Source organism: Leucoraja erinacea, chromosome 3 (genome assembly GCF_028641065.1).
Source record: "Leucoraja erinacea ecotype New England chromosome 3, Leri_hhj_1, whole genome shotgun sequence".
NCBI classification, from domain to species: Eukaryota; Metazoa; Chordata; class Chondrichthyes; order Rajiformes; family Rajidae; genus Leucoraja; species Leucoraja erinaceus.
In genome coordinates, this window is record NC_073379.1 from 44,623,679 (window position 1) to 44,642,012 (window position 18,334).

Genomic DNA, 18,334 nt, shown 5'->3' on the forward strand with positions numbered 1-18,334 from the left:
TTTGTGCAAGTAACATTGCTCACTAGTGCCAATACACAATACACAATACAATTAATTTGTCATTTGAACCTCATAGAGGTTCAATTGAAATGTTGTTTCTGCAGTCATACACACAAGAAAAAAAAGACCCAAGACACAACACAATTTACACAGACATCCATCAAAGCGCATCTCCTCCTCGCTGTGATGGAAGGCAAAGAAACTTATCTCTCCCCTGCACTCCCCATTCCCCTCCCGATGTCGGAGTCAAAGCCCTCGGCGGGCGATGGCAATTGTCCCGCGGCCATTAACGCCGCGCCGGGCGATGCAAGGCCGCGCTCCGGGTCTTGTTGTTGGAGCCCCGGCGGGCGCTAGCAAAGTCCCGCAGCCGTTGAAGCCGCACCGGGCGATGTAAGGCCCCGCTCCAGTTACTCTTCCACCCCGCGACTCGGGCGGGAGAAGTCGTCGTTGCGGAAGCCCCGAAAAGCGGTCTCCCAGCAGGGACCCGCGGGCTCCCGGTGTCACCGTCCACCAGACCTGCAGTTGGAGCCTCCGAATCTTCGGGGTCAGGTCGCAGCAGCTCGCCACCACAGCTCCACCCGCTCCGAACTCGGCCAGCTCTACGATGGTGAGTAAGTCCGCAGCTCCGCGACTGGAGCCCCCGAGTCGTTCCTGCTGGAGGCCGCTCCACGTTGCAGACCCAACGACCACGGAGACCCGACAGAGAAAAGGTCGGGTTCTCCGTGCAGGGGAAAGATTTTTTAAATCACTGATATAAGTTAATCTTTGTCTCATCAGTCCACAAAACCTTTTTCCAGAACTGTGGTTGCTCTTTTAAGTACCTCGTGGCAAACTATAACCCGGCCATCCCATTTTTGCAGCTAACCAGTGGTTTGCATCTTGCAGTGTAGCCTCTGTATTTCTGTTCCTGAAGTCTTCTGCAGAAAGTGGTCATTGACAAATCTACACCTGACTCCTGAAGAGTGTTTTTGATCTGTAGCACAGGTATTTGGGGATTTTTCTTTATTACAGAGAGAATTCTTCTGTCATCAGCTGTGGAGGTCTTCCTTGGCCTGCCAGTTCCTTTGCGATTAGTAAGCTCACCAGTGCTCTCTTTCTTCTTAATGATGTTCAAAAAAGTTGATTCTGGTAAGCCTACGGTTTGGGTGATGTCTCTAACAGTTTTATTCTTGTTTCTCAGTCTCATAATGGCTTCTTTGACTTTTAATGGCACAACTTTGGTCCTCATGTTGATAAACGGCAATAAAAGTGTCCAAAGGTGATGGAAAGACTGGGGGAAAGACTGTGCTGAGAGCTCTCTTAAAGCTGCATTGAGGAGGCAATTAAATACATCTAAGCAATTACAAACACCTATGAATCCATGTGTCCTAAACATCCTTGAGTACCCTGGAATGGGGGGGATTATATATAAATAATTTCTACATGGTGAAACCAAAATGGATTAAAATGGCCTGTATTAAAATCTGACAATGTGCACTTTAACCACATGTGATTTTTTTTCTATTACAAATCTCAAATCTGTGGAGTACAGAGGCAAATAAATAAATGATGGGTCTTTGTCCCAAATATTATGGAGGGCACTGTGCCTGGTCCAAATGTTTGTTACACATTGTGATGGTACCTGCCTCAACTACTTTCTGCAGCAGCTTGTTCCATACACTCACCACTCTTTTGAGTAAAAACAAAGTTACCCCTCAGGTTCCCATTAAATCTTTGTAGAGTGCCTTTGTGATGGATTCTTCGAACAGCTTGTATTGGAGCCTGCCAGGGAGAAGGCAATTCTGGATTTAGTGTTATGTAATGAACCGGATTTGATAAAGGACCTCGAGGTTAATGAGCCATTAGGAGGCAGTGACCATAACATGGTCAGGTTTAATCTACTATTGGAGATAGAGAAGGGTAGATCGGAGGTGTCATTGTTGCAGTTGAATAAAGGGGACTATAGGGCCATGAGGGAGGAGCTGGCCAAAGTTGACTGGAAAGATACACTAGCAGGAATGACAGTGGAACAAAAATGGCAGGTGTTTCTTGGAATAATACAGAAGGTGCAGGATCAGTTCATTCCTAGGAGAAAGAAAGATTCCAAGGGCAGAAAGGGGCGACCATGGCTGACAAGGGACGTAAGGGACAGTATAAAAATTAAAGCGAAGAAGTACAACGTAGCAAAGATGAGCGGGAAGCAAGAGGATTGGGTAATATTTAAAGAACAACAGAAGATAACCGAAAAGACAATACGGGGAGAAAAGATGAGGTACGAAGGTAAGCTGGCAAAGAATATAAAGCAGGATAGTAAAAGCTTCTTTAGGTATGTGAAGAGGAAAACATTTAGTTAAGGACAAAGTTGGACCCTTGAAGACCGAAAAATGTGAATTTATTATGGGGAACAAGGAAATGGCAGATGAGTTGAACAGGTACTTTGGATCTGTTTTCATTAAGGAGGACACAAACAATCTTCCTGATATAGTAGCGGCCAGAGGTTCTGGGGTGACAGAGGAACTGAAGGAAATCACATTAGGCATGAAATGGTGTTGGGTAGACTGATGGGACTGAAGGCTGATAAATCCCCAGGGCCTGATGCTCTGTATCCCAGGGTACTTACGGAAGTGGCTCTAGAAATCGTAGATGCATTGCTGATCATTTTCCAATGTTCTATAGACTCAGGATCAGTTCCTGTGGATTGGAGGGTAGCTAATGTTATCCCACTTTTTAAGAAAGGCGGGAGAGAGAAAACAGGGAATTATAGGCCAGTTAGCCTGACATCGGTGGTGGGGAAGATGCTGGAGTCAATTATAAAATATGAAATAGCCGCACATTTGGATAGCAGGAACAGGATCAGTCCGAGTCAGCATGGATTTACGAAGGGGAAATCATGCTCGACTAATCTTCTGGAATTTTTTGAGGATGTAACTAGGAAAATGGACAAGGGAGAGTCAGTGGATGTAGTGTAGCTGACCTTTCAGAAAGCATTTGATAAGGCCCACATAGGGGATTAGTGGGCAATATTAGGGCACATGGTATTGGGGGTAGAGTGCTGACATGGATAATAAATTGGTTGGCAGACAGGAAACAAAGAGTAGGGATTAACGGGTCCCTTTCAGAATGGCAGGCAGTGACTAGTGGGGTACCACAAGGCTCGGTACTGGGACCGCAACTATTTATAATATACATCAATGATTTGGATGAAGGGATTCAAAGTAACATTAGCAAATTTGCAGATGACACAAAGCTGGGTGGCAGTGTGAATAGTGAGGAGGATGCTATGAGAATGCAGGGTGACTTGGACAGGTTGGGGGAGTGAGCAGATGCATGGTAGATGAAGTTTAATGCGGATAAATGCGAGGTTATCCACTTTGGTAGCAAAAACAGGAAGGCAGATTACTATCTAAATGGTGTCAAGTTGGGAAAAAGGGAAGTCCAACGGGATCTGGGGGTCCTTGTAAATCAGTCTATGAAAGTAAGCATGTAGGTACAGCAAGCATTGAAGAAATGGCGTGTTGGCCTTTATAACAAGAGGAATCGAATATAAGAGCAAAGAGGTCCTTCTGCAGTACAGACCCCTAGTGAGACCACACCTGGAGTATTATGTACAGTTTTGATCCCCTAATTTGAGGAAGGACATTCTTGTTATTGAGGGAGTGCAGCGTAGGTTTACAAGGTTAATTCGCGGGATGGCGGGACTGTCATATGCTGAGAGAATGGAGCAGCTGGGCTTGTACACTCTGGAGTTTAGAATTATGAGAGGGGATCTCATTGAAACATATAAGATTGTTAAGCGTTTGGACACGCTAGAGGCAGGAAACATGTTCCCGATGTTGGGGGAGTCCAGAACCAGGGGCCACAGTTTAAGAATAAGGAGCAAGCCATTTAGAACGGAGACGATGAATCACTTTTTCTCACAGAGAGTGGTGAGTCTGAGGAATTCTTTGCCTCAGATGGCAGTGGAGGCGTGTTCTCTGGATGCTTTCAAGAGATAGTTAGATAGTGCTCTTAAAAATAGCGGAGTCAGAGGATATGGAGAAAAGGCAGGAAGGGGTACTGATTGGGGATGATCAGCCATGATCAAATTGAATGGCGGTGCTGGCTCAAAGGGCCGAATGGCCTACTCCTGCACTTATTGTCTATTGTCTAAAATACTATTTTCTAGTGCACAAAATTAATGAACTGTGCAAATTATGTTCTAGGCCTGTATAATTTTGTATTAATTAGTGACTAATAGATTTATGTTTTTCCAGGATGGAAGGGTTAAGGTTGGGGATCGAATCTTGGCAGTCGATGATGAACCTGTTATAGGTCACCCTATAGAAAAGGTAATGTTACATTTATCATTTTACTTGTACAGTGTAGTCATTTCTCTACGTTACTCTATCAGTTAATATATTAAAAGATCTTGGATTGATACAAATTAATAATTCTATTTTACAACCCCTGTTGAATAAATTGGTAAAGTAAAACAGCTGAACCTGCACTGAAAGGTTTCAGTCAGGAAAACAATTATTCCACTTTAATTTCTAAACACTTCCATGAGCAGTAGCCATTTAAAATATTCTATACACCCACTACCAGTCCATCATGTCTGATGTGTGCACTTTGTACACAAACGCACTGTGTTTGGGCAGCAATTCCCAAACTCCTATCAACAAGGTATCTACAACCTGCAAATCCCCTTCATTTCCCCATCCTCCTTGATGGGAGACAAGTTTAGTTTAAAGATACTGTGTGGAAACAGGCCCTTCGGCCCACCGCGTCCGCACCGACCAGTGATCCTCACACACTAACACTGTCCTGCACACACTCGGGACAATTTACACAAATATCAAACCAGTTAATCTTCAAACCTGTATGTTTTTGGAATGTGGGAGGAAACCAAAGATCTCGGAGAAAAACCCACACAGGGAGAATGTACAAACTACGTACAGACAGCAACCAGGATCGAACCCGGTTCTCTGAAGCTGCAAGCGCTGTAAGGCTGAACAAAATTTGTACGTTCTCCCCATGACCAGTGTGGGATTTTTCCGAGATCTTCTGTTTCCTCCCACACTCCAAAGACGTACAGTTTGTAGTTTAATTCGCTTGGTAAATGTATAAATTGTCCCTAGTGGGTGTAGGATAGTGTTAATATGCGAGGATCGTGGGTCGGTGGGCCTGTTTCCACACTGTATCTCAACTAAAAAACTAACTACCACTGCGCCACCATGACAAATATGATTGTATAATTAAATTTATCACGTGATCTTGGATAAATCAAAACTGAAATGCAAAATGTTGATGTACTTAAAAAGAACAAAATCAAGAAATTGTTCAATTTATTTGTCAGATGTAGCTTTATTGGGAGAGAACAGCATTTATTCCACATCCTTTAGAAAATTAGAGTTTTCCCTAAGTGTTCCAGTTTACTCCAATGCTCCAAAGATTTGCATATTGATAAATTGATTAGATATTGTAAATTAACCCAAGTGGATTAGTGAGTGGCAGAATCTGGAATCATTTGATATGAATGTAGCGGATTGGGTTACAGTGAACATTAGAGGGGAATGGGATTGCTCAGAACTGGCTGAAATGGCTTCCCAAATCCGAAGGATGTATGGCGGTTCATTCACATTCCTGGCCATTTGCGACTGTTCATTAAATTGATAAAATGCACTTTCAGTTTTTATTTTTATTTTCCATCTGTTGAACATAGCCAGAGTGTTTCTAAGATGGTATCCTTATCATTAAATGTACAAGCTGTATAATATGTCTGTATAATATACATTTTTAGTTATTGTTGAATGAAGGATAAAAAACAACTGCTAACATCTGTTCCAGTCCAATCAAAGTGACTGGAAAAGAGCAGCAGAGAAAATCCATAGTTGGTTAGTCAGGAGGAATCGAATGTTACAGCAGGAGCTGATTACAACTTTAGTCTCCATTTCCTGATTGCACCAGCCAAATTAAGATGCTATCTAGACGTCAGACAGGTACTCGGCACTTCCTTGAACATTTTGTAAATATCTTTGGCAACCACACCTATTCTTTATTCCATGTATACTAAACTGCAGTAATATTTCTGTCAGTTAAGTCGTACAAATTCTGCATTTTCATTCTCCTCACATGTTTCTACGACAGTCTTTTTTCTGGACCTTCCTCACTGTAGAGGACAAGGAATCCATATTATTGTAATGTTTTCTTCAGGATATATGTTCAGACGCTGTTAGGATTTCCTTTCCACACCAAGCAACATGTGTTGGACTCCTGATTCATTCCTGGGATCGCAATCAGTCAGAGTACTCTTGCCCCTCTGATCCAGCAGCACTGAAAACGTTCATAGTAGTATTGATCTTGAAAAAGAAGCTGATTGCCATCTGGATGGAACATTTGGCAACGAGAGACTCTTTTCAATAAAGAATAGGTGCAGGAGTAGGCCGTTCGGCCCTTCGAGCCAGCACCGCCATTCACTGTGATCATACCCCGTTCCTGACTTCTCCCCATGACTCCGTTATCTTTAAGTGCTCTATCTAACTCTCTTGAAAGCATCAAGAGAATTGGCCTCCACTGCCTTCTGCGGCAGAGAATTTCAGAATCATAACTTTCAGAGTGAAAAAGTGTTTCCTCATCCGTTCTAAATGGCCTACCCCTTCTTCTTAAACTGTGGCCCCTGGTTCTGGACTTCCCCCAACATCAGGAACATATTTTCTGCCTCTTGCGTGTCTAATCCCTTAATAATCTTATATGTTTCAATAAGATAACCTCTCATCCTTCTAAATTCCAGTGTATACAAGCCCAGTCGCTCCATTCTTTCAACATATGACAGTCCCGCCATCCTGGGCATTAACCTTGTGAACCTGCACTGCACTCGCTCAATAGCAAGAATGTCCTTCCTCAAATTTGGAGACCAAAACTGCAGTTGTATAGGGCTCAGGTAACACCACATCTGGAGTATTGTGTACAGTTTTGGTCTCCTAATTGGAGGAAGGACATCCTTGTGATCGTGGCAGTGCAGCGTAGGTTCACGAGATTGATCCCTGGGATGGCTGGACATATGAGGAAAGATTGAAAAGACTCGGCTTGTATTCACTAGAGTTTAGAAGGATGAGGGGATATCTTATAGAAACATAAAATTATAAAAGGACTGGACAAGCTAGATGCAGGAAAAATGTTCCCAATGTTGGGCGAGTCCAGAACCAGGGGCCACAGTCTTAGAATAAAGTGGAGGTCATTTAAGACTGAGGTGTGAAAAAAAAATTTCACCCAGAGAGTTGTGAATTTATGGAATTCCCTGCCACAGAGGGCAGTGGAGACCAAATCACTGGATGGATTTAAGAGAGAGTTAGATAGAGCTCTAGGGGCTGGTGGAATCAAGGGTTATGGGGAGAAGGCAGGCACGGGTTATTGATTGGGGACGATCATCCATGATCACAATGAATGGCGGTGCTGGCTCGAAAGGCCGAATGGTCTCCTCCTGCACCTATTTTCTATGCTTCTAAAACTGCATACAATACTCCAGGTGTGGTCTCACTAGGGCCCTGTGCAACTGCAGAAGGGCCTCTTTGTTCCTATATTCAACTCCTCCTGTTATGGAGGCCAACGTGCAATTAGCATTCTTCTCTGCCTGCTGCACCTGCACGCTTACTTTCAGTGACTGATGAACAAGGACACCCAGATCTCGTTGTACTTCCCCATTTCCTAATTTGACACCAGATAATAATCTGCCTTCCTGTACTTGCCACAAGTGGATAACCTCACATTTATCCACATTAAACTGCATCTGCCATGCATCTGCCGACTCGCCCAACCTGTCCAAATCACCCTGCATCCTCATATCATCCTCCTCACAGTTCACACTGCTGCCCAGCTTTAAGTCATCTGCAAATTTGCTGATGTTACTTTTAATCCCTTCATCTATGTCATTAATTATATTGTAAATTGTTGCGGTCCCAGCACCGAGCCTTGCGGTACCCCACTAGTCACTGCCTGCCATCCTGAAAGGGTCCCATTAATCCCTACTCTTTGTTTCCTGTCTGCCAACCAATTTTCTATCTGTCAGTACCCAACCCCCAATATCATGTGCTCTAATTTTGCCAACTAATCCCATGTGAGACCGCATCAAAGGCTCTCTGAAAGTCCAGGTACACTACATCCACTGCCTCTCTCTTGTCCATTTTCCATATTACATCCTCAAAAAATTCCAGAAGATTAGTCAAGCATGATTTCCCCTTTGTAAATCCATGCTGTTACTGCAATCCAAATGTGCCGCTATTTCATCTTTTATAATTCACTCCAGCAACTTCCCCACCATCGATGTCAGGCTAACTGGTCTATAATTCCCCGTTTTCTCTCTCCCGCCTTTCTTAAAAAGTGGGATAACATTTGCTACCCTCCAATCCACAGGAACTGATCCTGAATCTATAGACCATTGGAAAATGATCACCAATGCGTCCACAATTTCTGGAGCCATTTCCTTAAGTATTCTGGGATGCAGACCATCAGGCCCTGGGAATTTATCAGCCTTCAGTCCCATCAGTCTACCCAACACCATTTCCTGCCTAATGTGAATTTCCTTCAGTTCCTCCGTCACCCTCGGTCCTCTGGCCACTAGTACATCCGGGAGATTGTTTTTGTCTTCCTTAGTGAACACAGATCTAAAGTACCTGTTCAACTCTTCTGCCATTTCCTTGTTTCCCTTAATAAATTCAGCTGTTCCGTCTTCAAGGGTCCAACTTTGGTCTTAACTAATTTTTTTTGTCTTCACATACCTAAATAAACTTTACTACGCTCCTTTATATTCATGGCTAGTGTGGCGGACCCTGGGGGTTAGGTCACTCCTTGGATCTTCCCCCTCGGCTCTTGAGGGACAGGGACGTGGGTCTGCCACGGGGTTTCCCAGGTCCTGCTCGCAGGTGTGTGTGTGTTCTCACTCATTAAACTACTTCTGAACCTGCCTGACGTCTGGCCTTTTCCTGACCTCGTCCAGGCCGCTACAACTGGTGACTCCTCGTTCATCACACATCGTGATGGATAACAACGTGGTTGCAGTTAAACTCCCTACTCTGGACCAAAGAGCCTGATATCTGGTTCCAGCAGGCAGAGGCACAGTTTGCTCTTATAGAGAGGTAACTGTTGACGAAACAAAATACTTTTACGTGGTCAGCGCACTTGACCAGGCAACCCCCCCGTTAGCTAACAAATATAGGGGGCCTTAAGGAGCTCCTTATCAGGAGGTTTGGCCTGAACGAATCTGAGCGGGCAGTTCGGATTCTCCGAATGGACGGTCTGGGCAATCGCCGGTCATCGGCCCTCTTGGAGGACATGCTCGCCTTTATGGGTGACCACCGGCCTTGTTTTCTATTTAAATTCACTTACCTGCAACAGTTCCCACCCGACATCTGCCTGCAGCTCGCCACCGATACCTTTGCCGACACGCAGGCGCTGGCCGAGCGCGCTGACCAGCTGTGGATGTCCCGTTAGCAGGACTTGGAAGTGCTGGCCGTCCTTCCTGCGACGTCGGGAGGCTCGGAGCAGGTCAGGGCCGCTATCGACCGTGTCTCCGCTGCTCCCAGTCGGCCCCCGCGGCGAAATCCGGCCGCCATCAGGCATCTTTCCAGCACGGCCCGCCTGCAGTTCCACCCAACGCCAGCAGAGGTCGCTATGGTTCAACCCAGCCAACTTTGCCTGCACTTCCACCAAACGCCAGCAGAGGTGGTTGGTGCTAAAATCATCGTCGTTGGGGAGCTGCAGCCAGGCAATGTCGTCCACCATGTGCGTTTCCAGGGAACGGAGGGGCCCGTCGTCAGTGATTCTTTCGGCGGCCGGCCATATTCATCGCGTCTTCGCCTGGGATCGCCGCACCGGGAGTCGGTTCCTCATAGACACCGGGGCCGAGGTGAATGTACTGCCTCCCTCCATTGCTGACATCTGTGCAGGCAAACGTGGTCCACTCCTCACCGCGGCGAACGGGAGTGCTATTCGCACCTACGGAGTTTGCACCATCTCCCTCAACTTTGGCCGCAGCTGTTTTTCATGGGAGTTCGTCATCGCCGACGTTTCCCAGCCGCTGCTGGGCGCCGACTTCCTTCTAGCTCATTCACTGCTCGTGGATGTCAAGCGGCGGCGCCTGGACACACTGGTGCCAGTCTTCTGGTGCCAGCAACTTGGTGATCCGGTTGCACGCCCTGATGGTCCCCTGTCGTCCGTGGATGCGTCTTACGCGCGCATCCAGGCGGATTTTCCGGACATTCTCGAACCCCACTTCCGCTCCTCCACCCCCAAGCATGAGGTGGTGCACCACATTCCTACTACCGGCCCGCCTGTGCACACCCGGACGCGTCGTCTCGCGCAGGACAAGCTTCGTCTGGCTCGAGAGGAGTTCCGCCTGATGGAAGCGATGGGCATCGTGCGCTCCTCCAATAGCCCATGGGCGTCACCGCTCCACATGGTCCCCAAAGCGGGAGGGGGCTGGCGCCCATTTGGGGGTTACCGTCGCCTGAGTGATGCGACCGTCGCCGACAGGTCCCGTACATTCAGGACTTCAATGCCCATCTGGCCGGAGCATCGGTGTTCTCCATGGTGGACCTCGTGCAAGGGTACAACCAGATTCCGGTCCACCCCGACGATATCCCTAAGACCGCCATTATAACACCATTTGGACTGTTTGAATTTTGGCGGATGCCATTTGGTTTGAAGATCGCTGCGCAGGCCTTTCAGCGGCTTAGGGACTGTGTGTGCCATGGCCTGGACTTTGTATTCGTGCACTTGGACGACATACTCGTGGCCAGTCGCTCGCAGCAGGAGCACTGCATTCACCTCCATCAGCTGTGTCAGCGCCTCAGCGATATAGGATTGGCTGTCAACTCCTCCAAATGTTGTTTAGGGGTGATGGCCCACGACTTCCTCGGCCACAACGTAACTCCACAGGGGATGGTGCCTCTGCCGGCCAGGGTGGACGCTGTCCGCAGGTTCCCCTGTTTGACCACAGTTAAGGGCCTACAGGAATTCGTGGGGATGGTCGCCTTCTATCACCGTTTCTTGCCGACACCGGCCGCAATCATGCGTCTGCTTTTCCACCTGATTGCTGGTCATAGCAAGGAGGTTGAGTGGTCCGACGAAGCAGCAGTGGCATTCGAGAGTGCTAAAGAGGCACTGGCTGGGGCCACGATGCACGTCCACCCACGAGAGGATGCCCTGATGGTGGACGTTTCTGAGGTTGTGGTTGGGGCAGTGTTGGAGCACCTCGTTGACTGATGCTGGCGGTCATTCGCCTTCTTCAGCAGACATCTCAGTGGTGCTCAGCGCCGTTACAGCACTTTCGACCGTGAGCTCCTTGCCGTGCGCCACTTTCGCGTTTGCCAAGGTTTCAGTCCCGTGGTCTGCCCGGCAGCAGAGGTATTTGGCGTATGTGTCCAAGTACACCACCTCCATCTGCTTCGTCGAGGGCAAGTATAACAGGGTGGCAGACGCCTTATCGCAACCTGCGGTTCATGCGCTTCTCCAAGTCGCTGAGGGTATTAATTATTACGCCCTGGCAGCCGCACAGCTGGTTGAAGAGGAGATGGCCGCCTATCGCACGGCGGTAGCTGGTTTGCAGTTGGAAGACGATGTCTGTGGTCCTGGGGGCGCAACGCTGCTGTGTGATGTCTCCACTGGACTTCCGCGACCCAACGTCCCTGTCGCCTGGGTGTTTGAGGTGCTCCATGGGCTTGCGCATCCCTCTATCCGGCGACAACGGCCCTGGTAGCCTCCCGCTTCATGTGGCACGGGCTGCGCAAGGAGGTTGGGCATTGGGCACGCACCTGCATGTTGCTGCACCACCAAGGTGCAGCGACATGTGCATGCACCGTTGCAGGAGTTCGCCATCCCTCGGCAGCGATTCGACCACATTCATGTGGACATCATGGGGCTGCTGCCGCCGTCCCGGGGCATGACCTGTCTCTTCACCGTCGTCGACCGTTTCACGCGGTGGCCTGAAGCCATTCCGCTACCTGATTCCTCAACGGCCACTTGTGCTTGAGCCTTGGTGGCGCACTGGATCGCCCAGTTCGGTGGGCCACTGGACATAACATCCGCCCGGGGGCCTCAGTTCATGTCGGAACTGTGGTCGGCCATGGCACGCCTCCTGGGGGTTCGCCTACACCAGACGACGGCGTATCATCCGCGGGCGAACGGACGGGTGGAGCGGTTTCACCGCCAAAACAAGGATGCCCTGAGGGCATGGCTCAATGATCCGGACAGGGTGGACTCTGCCGTGGAATTTGCTCGGGATCTGTTCTGCACCCAAGGAGGACTTGGCCTCCACCTCCACCGAGTTGGTGTATGGGTCCCCGTTGATGGGGAGTTCATCCTGCCGGCACGGGGCCAGGTGGAGCAACCTTCGGACGCTATGCAACGTCTTCGGCAGACGGTTGGCAAGCTGGCGCCGGTGCCCACGTCTCGTCATGGGTCCTTCCGTCCACATGTTCCCTCTGCTCTGGAGGACTGCCAGTTCGTCTTCCTTTGTAGGAATGCTCATCGGGCACTTCTCCAGCAGCCGTACGAGGGTGCCTTCCGAGTCCTGGAGCATGGCTCATCTACATTCGTCCTGGACATGGGGGGTCGGCATGAAACTGTTTCGGGAGAAGTCGCCGTTGCGAGAGCCCTGAAAAGCGGTCTCCCTCCAGGGACCCGCGGGCTCCTGGTGCCGCCGTCCGCCAGACCCGCAGTTGCAGCCTCCGAATCTCCGGAGGTCGGGCCGCAGCAGCAGCAGCGCTCCACCACTGCTCCACCCGCTCCGGACTCGGCCAGCTCCGCGACGGTGAGGTGAGTCGTCGGCACCAGAGTCCCCGGTCTTCTCCTGTTGGAGGCCGCTCCTCGTTGCAGCCCCAACGACAACGGAGACCCGACAAAGAAAAGGTCGGGTCTCCCGTGCAGGGAGAGATTTAAAAGTTGCCCCCTCCCACACACACACCCCAACAAAAAATAACAAAAACTACATAGAAACATAGACAAAAAATAATAAAAACGCGGACGGGCTGCAGAGGCCGCTGCTGACGAGAGTCGCGCCGCCTACGGATTCCTATTTTACATCCTGTTCTGTCTTATTTGTAACCCATAACATTCAGCTCCCAGTCCTGCCCTACCATGTATGTTTCCATGATTCAATAATATCATAATTCGAAGTGCTGATCCATGCTCCACACTCACCTGACTTACCTATGAGGTTCCCCACATTAACCTATCTATCTCTTTCAACATTGGACTTGCTTGATTTATCCTGCACTTGTTCGAAATGCTGGTCTGTATGCACTCAGAATGTGGAAAGAGCATTTTAGGTCTCTGTGAGAACTACAAATCTTTTGAGTGAACATAGAAGCCCAACAAAATGGTGCAAGAAGCACATCATGTTTACTACCTATTTCCCACACCAAGATTCATCTGCACCAATTCAAGAGTCCAGATTATTTAATTGTTATATAAAGAATTTACTGTGAGGCAGGCACCACAACTATTACAGAGGCTGATGATTCATCATTGGGCTCATCAACCACCTCAGAACCGGGTGTAGAAGCAGGTTGTCCTCAACGCTGAGAGAAAGCAGAGAGAAGATTCAATTTTTTTTAAACACATCTAGCCAAGTAATTAAAGAGTGTTTCACAAGATTTAATTCTTTAATAATCTGTCAAAACACAGTGCCAAAAAATTGAATACGTTAAAACGTGTGTTGCATAAAGTAACACATTTATGTCATTAATTCATTGTAGCCTCTTGTGTATATTTTATAGCTAGAATAATTTCCATTGGAGGCATTTACTCTAAGTTATTATTCTAATGGGACTTAATTAGTAAACCAAAGTAATGTTCATACACAATTTTGAGCCCATAGCACATTAAATGACTGAGTTAAAAATGCTTGATTGTGTAGAGCGAGGAACATAAATTTACTTTGGTTCTGGATATCCTATTTCTAACATTGCTGGTGTCCTCCTTTATAAACATATGTTTTCAGACTATTCTCACATGTTTTTATGTTTGCAATGATCTAATTAATATGAATAAGCCAGTTGCTGAATATGATCTTTCCTGAGGAACAAGTCTTTTTGACACAAATGCATTAGGAGTTCTATTTTGACGCACCACAGTATGCATTGGATTTTTTAATCTCAGAGAGATTTCCTTATTTTTAATTTAAATTGAACCATGGAATTTCCAAATTATGAAAATATTCCAGTTATAAATTAGGTCAAGTAACATTACGAGTTGACAAACAGGCTTTTGAGTGATTTGGTGCTAACATCATTCGTGCACACGAGAACCACACATATGATCTGCCCCGCACAGTGATGACAAGCGAGTAGTGCAAAGTATGTCAAGAGGACAGTGTACCAAATTCAACAAGGAACGTGGCAGATGCATACATTGTTGCTAAGTGGTGTCCATTGGGTTTACAACTCGGCATTGGCCAGGGAGTGAGGTAATCCAGCCCAATGTAATCCTCCGGCTTCCATGGTATTTTAAATGTCAACCATTTTTCTAAAAATGTGATCATCAAATTGTAAATTGGATAATTTAGTTACATTTGACATTGATAAATTTCTCTAACTTTTCTAGGTTATAAGTTTGCTGAAGCAATCAAAGAATACAGTTAAACTAACCATCAGTTCAGATGATGTGAATTCACAGCAGCCTCAGAAACTACCTGCTGTCACCGCTTCGATAGATGTGAAAAGTATTCAGCCTCCTTCAATGCACAACCCTGTTGCCTCACCTGATCTAGATTCCAGCAATAAGGGTAAGTAACCAATATCTTTTATGTTCAGATTGTTATTTAACACTCATGCAGCAATTTTTCTTCTGCTGCACAATGACTTTCAGCTGTCTGGTTCTAAAGACTAGAATTCAAACTCTAAATCTGCCTCAGTAGCAGATCCTTCTATGTAAGGATGCTCCTTCAAAACTATCGCGCTGCAGACTTAGACACCTGTCCTGCTATTTTTTTATTTTTGTTTTGGTGTTACATATTGTCCAATAGCATTCCTCTGAATGTTTTAGGAAAGTGATAATGATAAAGGCATTACTTAACTCACCAATAATTTAAAATAAAAGCTAAATTTGTTGGAATGTGCAATAAAACTAGAAATATGGGAAACACTCAGTGGGTCAGGCAACATCTGTGTAAAGAGAAAGAGTAATTTTCTGGGCCGAGACCTTTCATCAGAATTTTGATGCAGGGGCTCACATCTGAAAATTTAACTCTTTGACTCTGCTCGTTTCCAGCATTTTCAGTGTGTATTATATATAAATTCGTCTTTCTCGGCCATAAACAATCATTATGAAATGAAGAGCTCAGAACAGTTTTCTTAGTTGACGGGCAACTGCTACACATGGGCCTCTTCACACATATCTTGATCCATGTGACAGAAATGGGAAATATTCCAAAATACTGCATTGTATTACTGTCAGAACACAGAACGAAAACACATTGTACATGAGTACAGGAAAGTTAAGTTGTGTGCGCTTGTCTGTCATTACTATCAGCAACAGTTGAATTTGGAGCAACAACCCCATCACGTTTAATTGTAATATATATCTTACAGAAAGGCCTGGCATCAGATCTCCAACCTGAAAGCTAGATATTTAGTATTTTTTTTGTGTCTGAACTATCTATTCTTGCCATTTAAAAAAAAAAAAAAAATTCTTGCTATTTCATGCAATAAAAGTAGAATTTGCTGTAAATTTATAATTCAAAGACTCGAGCAGATCTTCAACACCGAGTTCATCAACATTAGACATGGCAACTTGTCCAATTATTCCTGGACGGGAAACAACCATTGAAATTTCCAAAGGGCGCACTGGACTTGGGCTTAGTATCGTTGGTGGAGCAGATACCTTACTGGTGAGTATATTTGAGGAGCGTAAATTTAAGTCTCTATCAGTGTTTAGTAGATTCCTGTGGCATATTTCATAAAGCTGTTCCATTGCATATTTGAATATTGTATAGTACTATTTGGTCTATTTTGGAATAAAGACAATAAAGCATATTATTTATTATTTGAAACTTCTGCCACAAATATTTAATAATGGATTGTTGATTAACACAAATATTTAATAATGTATTGTTGATTAACACAAATATTTAATAATGGATTGTTCTATTTGTACCAGTGTGCCATTTATTTTTGTCAGGATTTTAATTGCCTGATTTACAAGCATAGCATCATGTGGGGTTGGGAATTGCAGAGCAGCCTAAACCCTAGCTGCTGGTAGGGTCTCTCTCCTGACCTCATTGAGGGAATGGCAAGGATCCAATGCCAATATGGTTTGAGTTAGAAAAAAAACTACTGGGGGAACTCCACAGTGGTAAATAGATAGATGACATTTCAGATGGGACTTCCGGCAAACAGGGTTTGATCATTATTCTAGGAAGGACCATGTAAAAAGATGAGTGATCAATTTATGGCAAGATTAAGGATGGAGTTGATAAACTCTTTTTCTCCTGGCCCATAAGCCTTGCTGAGAAGGCAAGTGATCTTTCTACAAAGTTTTTCAGGCATCTTTTAAGTACCGAATTTAACAATGCTTGAGTGTCTCAGGTGGTGTGGGTTAAATCTGTATAGTGCAGATTAACTTTTAAAATAGCCTCAATGTCATATTCAAATAGGCTACCCACAAAACCCCTTCTCATGCATCTGTCAAAGCTGAAAGTTTTATATGAGGTGCTGGTCAGGCTGCATTTGGAATACTGTGTGCAAATTTGGGGCCCATATCTAAGGAAGGATGTGCTGGCTCTGGAGAGGGTCCAGAGGAGGTTTAGGAATAGTAATAGAGTTACTTTATTGTCACATGTGACTAAGCACAGTGAAATTATTTGCTTACATACACAATGTATATAAATAGCATGCAAATAGCATTTACAAGAATGATTCCAGGAATGAGTGGGTTAGCATATGATGAGCACTTGACAACACTGGGCCTCTAATTGTTGGAGTTTAGAAAGTTGATGGGGACCTCAATGAAAGTTATAGAATAATGAAAGACATAGGATAGAGTGGATGTGGAAAGGATGTTTCTACTGGTGGGAGAATCTAGGACCAGAGGTCATAGCTTCAGAATTAAACAGAGCTCTTTTAGAAAAAAGGTGTGCAGAAACCAAATGCATATCCTATGTGGAACACACAAAAGTACAGCACAGGAACAGGCCCTTCATTCCACAATGGCGAACAGTGTGTAAAAGTCAACCAACAAGGGCATTTCATGCTCTGTCGGATTAAACAGTCACAGGAAAGCAGATCTGTTTCATTCGATCCACATCGATTTCAAACCCACTGTTTCATCTTGAACAGTCCAGGCCAGCATAATTAGCCACAACATTAGGTTCAATAGACATCATAAATAGAAAAAGCACAAATACGTTTTGTGCCCTGGTTGAATTATTATGTCATGCGCACATAGTTGCAGGAGAAAATTCACTCAATTAATTTTATGTCTCTAGTAAAATTCACAAAATACATATTTTAAATGGTTATTCAGGGTAATCCTGCTTTCTTCCTCGCCCATCTTGCTATGCCCACATGCTATCAGAGGAAAACAATTGAGATATAAGAAGTGGGTGGGTGTAGGACAACCATTTTAAATTGTTTTTTAAAGTTTTTCCAAAGAAAGACATGGAAGCCATGGTGGCTACAAAGGGGGATAACCCATGAGAACAATTACAATTATGTGACCATATTGATAAGTAGGCTGGAAGCGATCAAAACCATTTTGGTCTTGATGGAATTCACCCTGAAGAATTGACAAGAAATAGAAAATAGTTGGATGAGAAATTGGCCCTCATTGTAAGTGACCATAAGATCCAAATACAAAATAAGATGATTGTATATTTGAAAATAACATTGAACGCTTCAACCTTTAGAGTTAAATCAGCTCTATTGAAAAAGAAATGATGAGATTGCGGTTCTTTTAAAAAAAAATGACTTTTGCTGATTTGTATCTGGGAAAACATTAAATTTATGTTGAGAAATGTTTTAATTAAATTTCCGTTGTAGGGTGCCATAATTATTCATGAAGTGTATGAAGAAGGAGCTGCAGCGAAAGATGGCAGATTGTGGGCTGGAGATCAAATACTAGAGGTAAAGAAAGGAATCTGAAAACAGAAAATTACTGCTGTAGGATCATAATAGTAAAAGAAAATCACCTTATCTCAGTCCTAAATGGCTGATCCCTATTCCTAAAACCATTACCTCCCCCAGCATGAGAAAGCAATCTCTCAGCATGTATAATTTCAATTGCTTTTAGAATCTTGAATGTGCTTTTAGATTATTTCTCATTCTTTTAAATAGTCAAAAGAGATACAAATTCTTACAAGGTCTCCTCGTGATGAGTTTGTTGG

The 18,334-nt window shown here is 45.2% G+C and overlaps 1 protein-coding gene across 11 annotated transcripts in view; it reads left to right on the top strand.

Moving 5' to 3' along the window:
- The window catches only part of LOC129695547 (multiple PDZ domain protein), a 168,382-nt gene that overhangs the window by 134,132 nt on the left and 15,916 nt on the right, over positions 1 to 18,334 (top strand). For all 11 annotated transcript variants that reach the window (XM_055632583.1, XM_055632584.1, XM_055632594.1 and 8 more), the window contains 4 exons: positions 4,233 to 4,307; positions 14,557 to 14,737; positions 15,696 to 15,841; positions 17,991 to 18,074. In XM_055632583.1, coding sequence (XP_055488558.1) covers positions 4,233 to 4,307; positions 14,557 to 14,737; positions 15,696 to 15,841; positions 17,991 to 18,074 — 486 coding nt within the window. The remainder of the gene's footprint in view (positions 1 to 4,232; positions 4,308 to 14,556; positions 14,738 to 15,695; positions 15,842 to 17,990; positions 18,075 to 18,334) is intronic.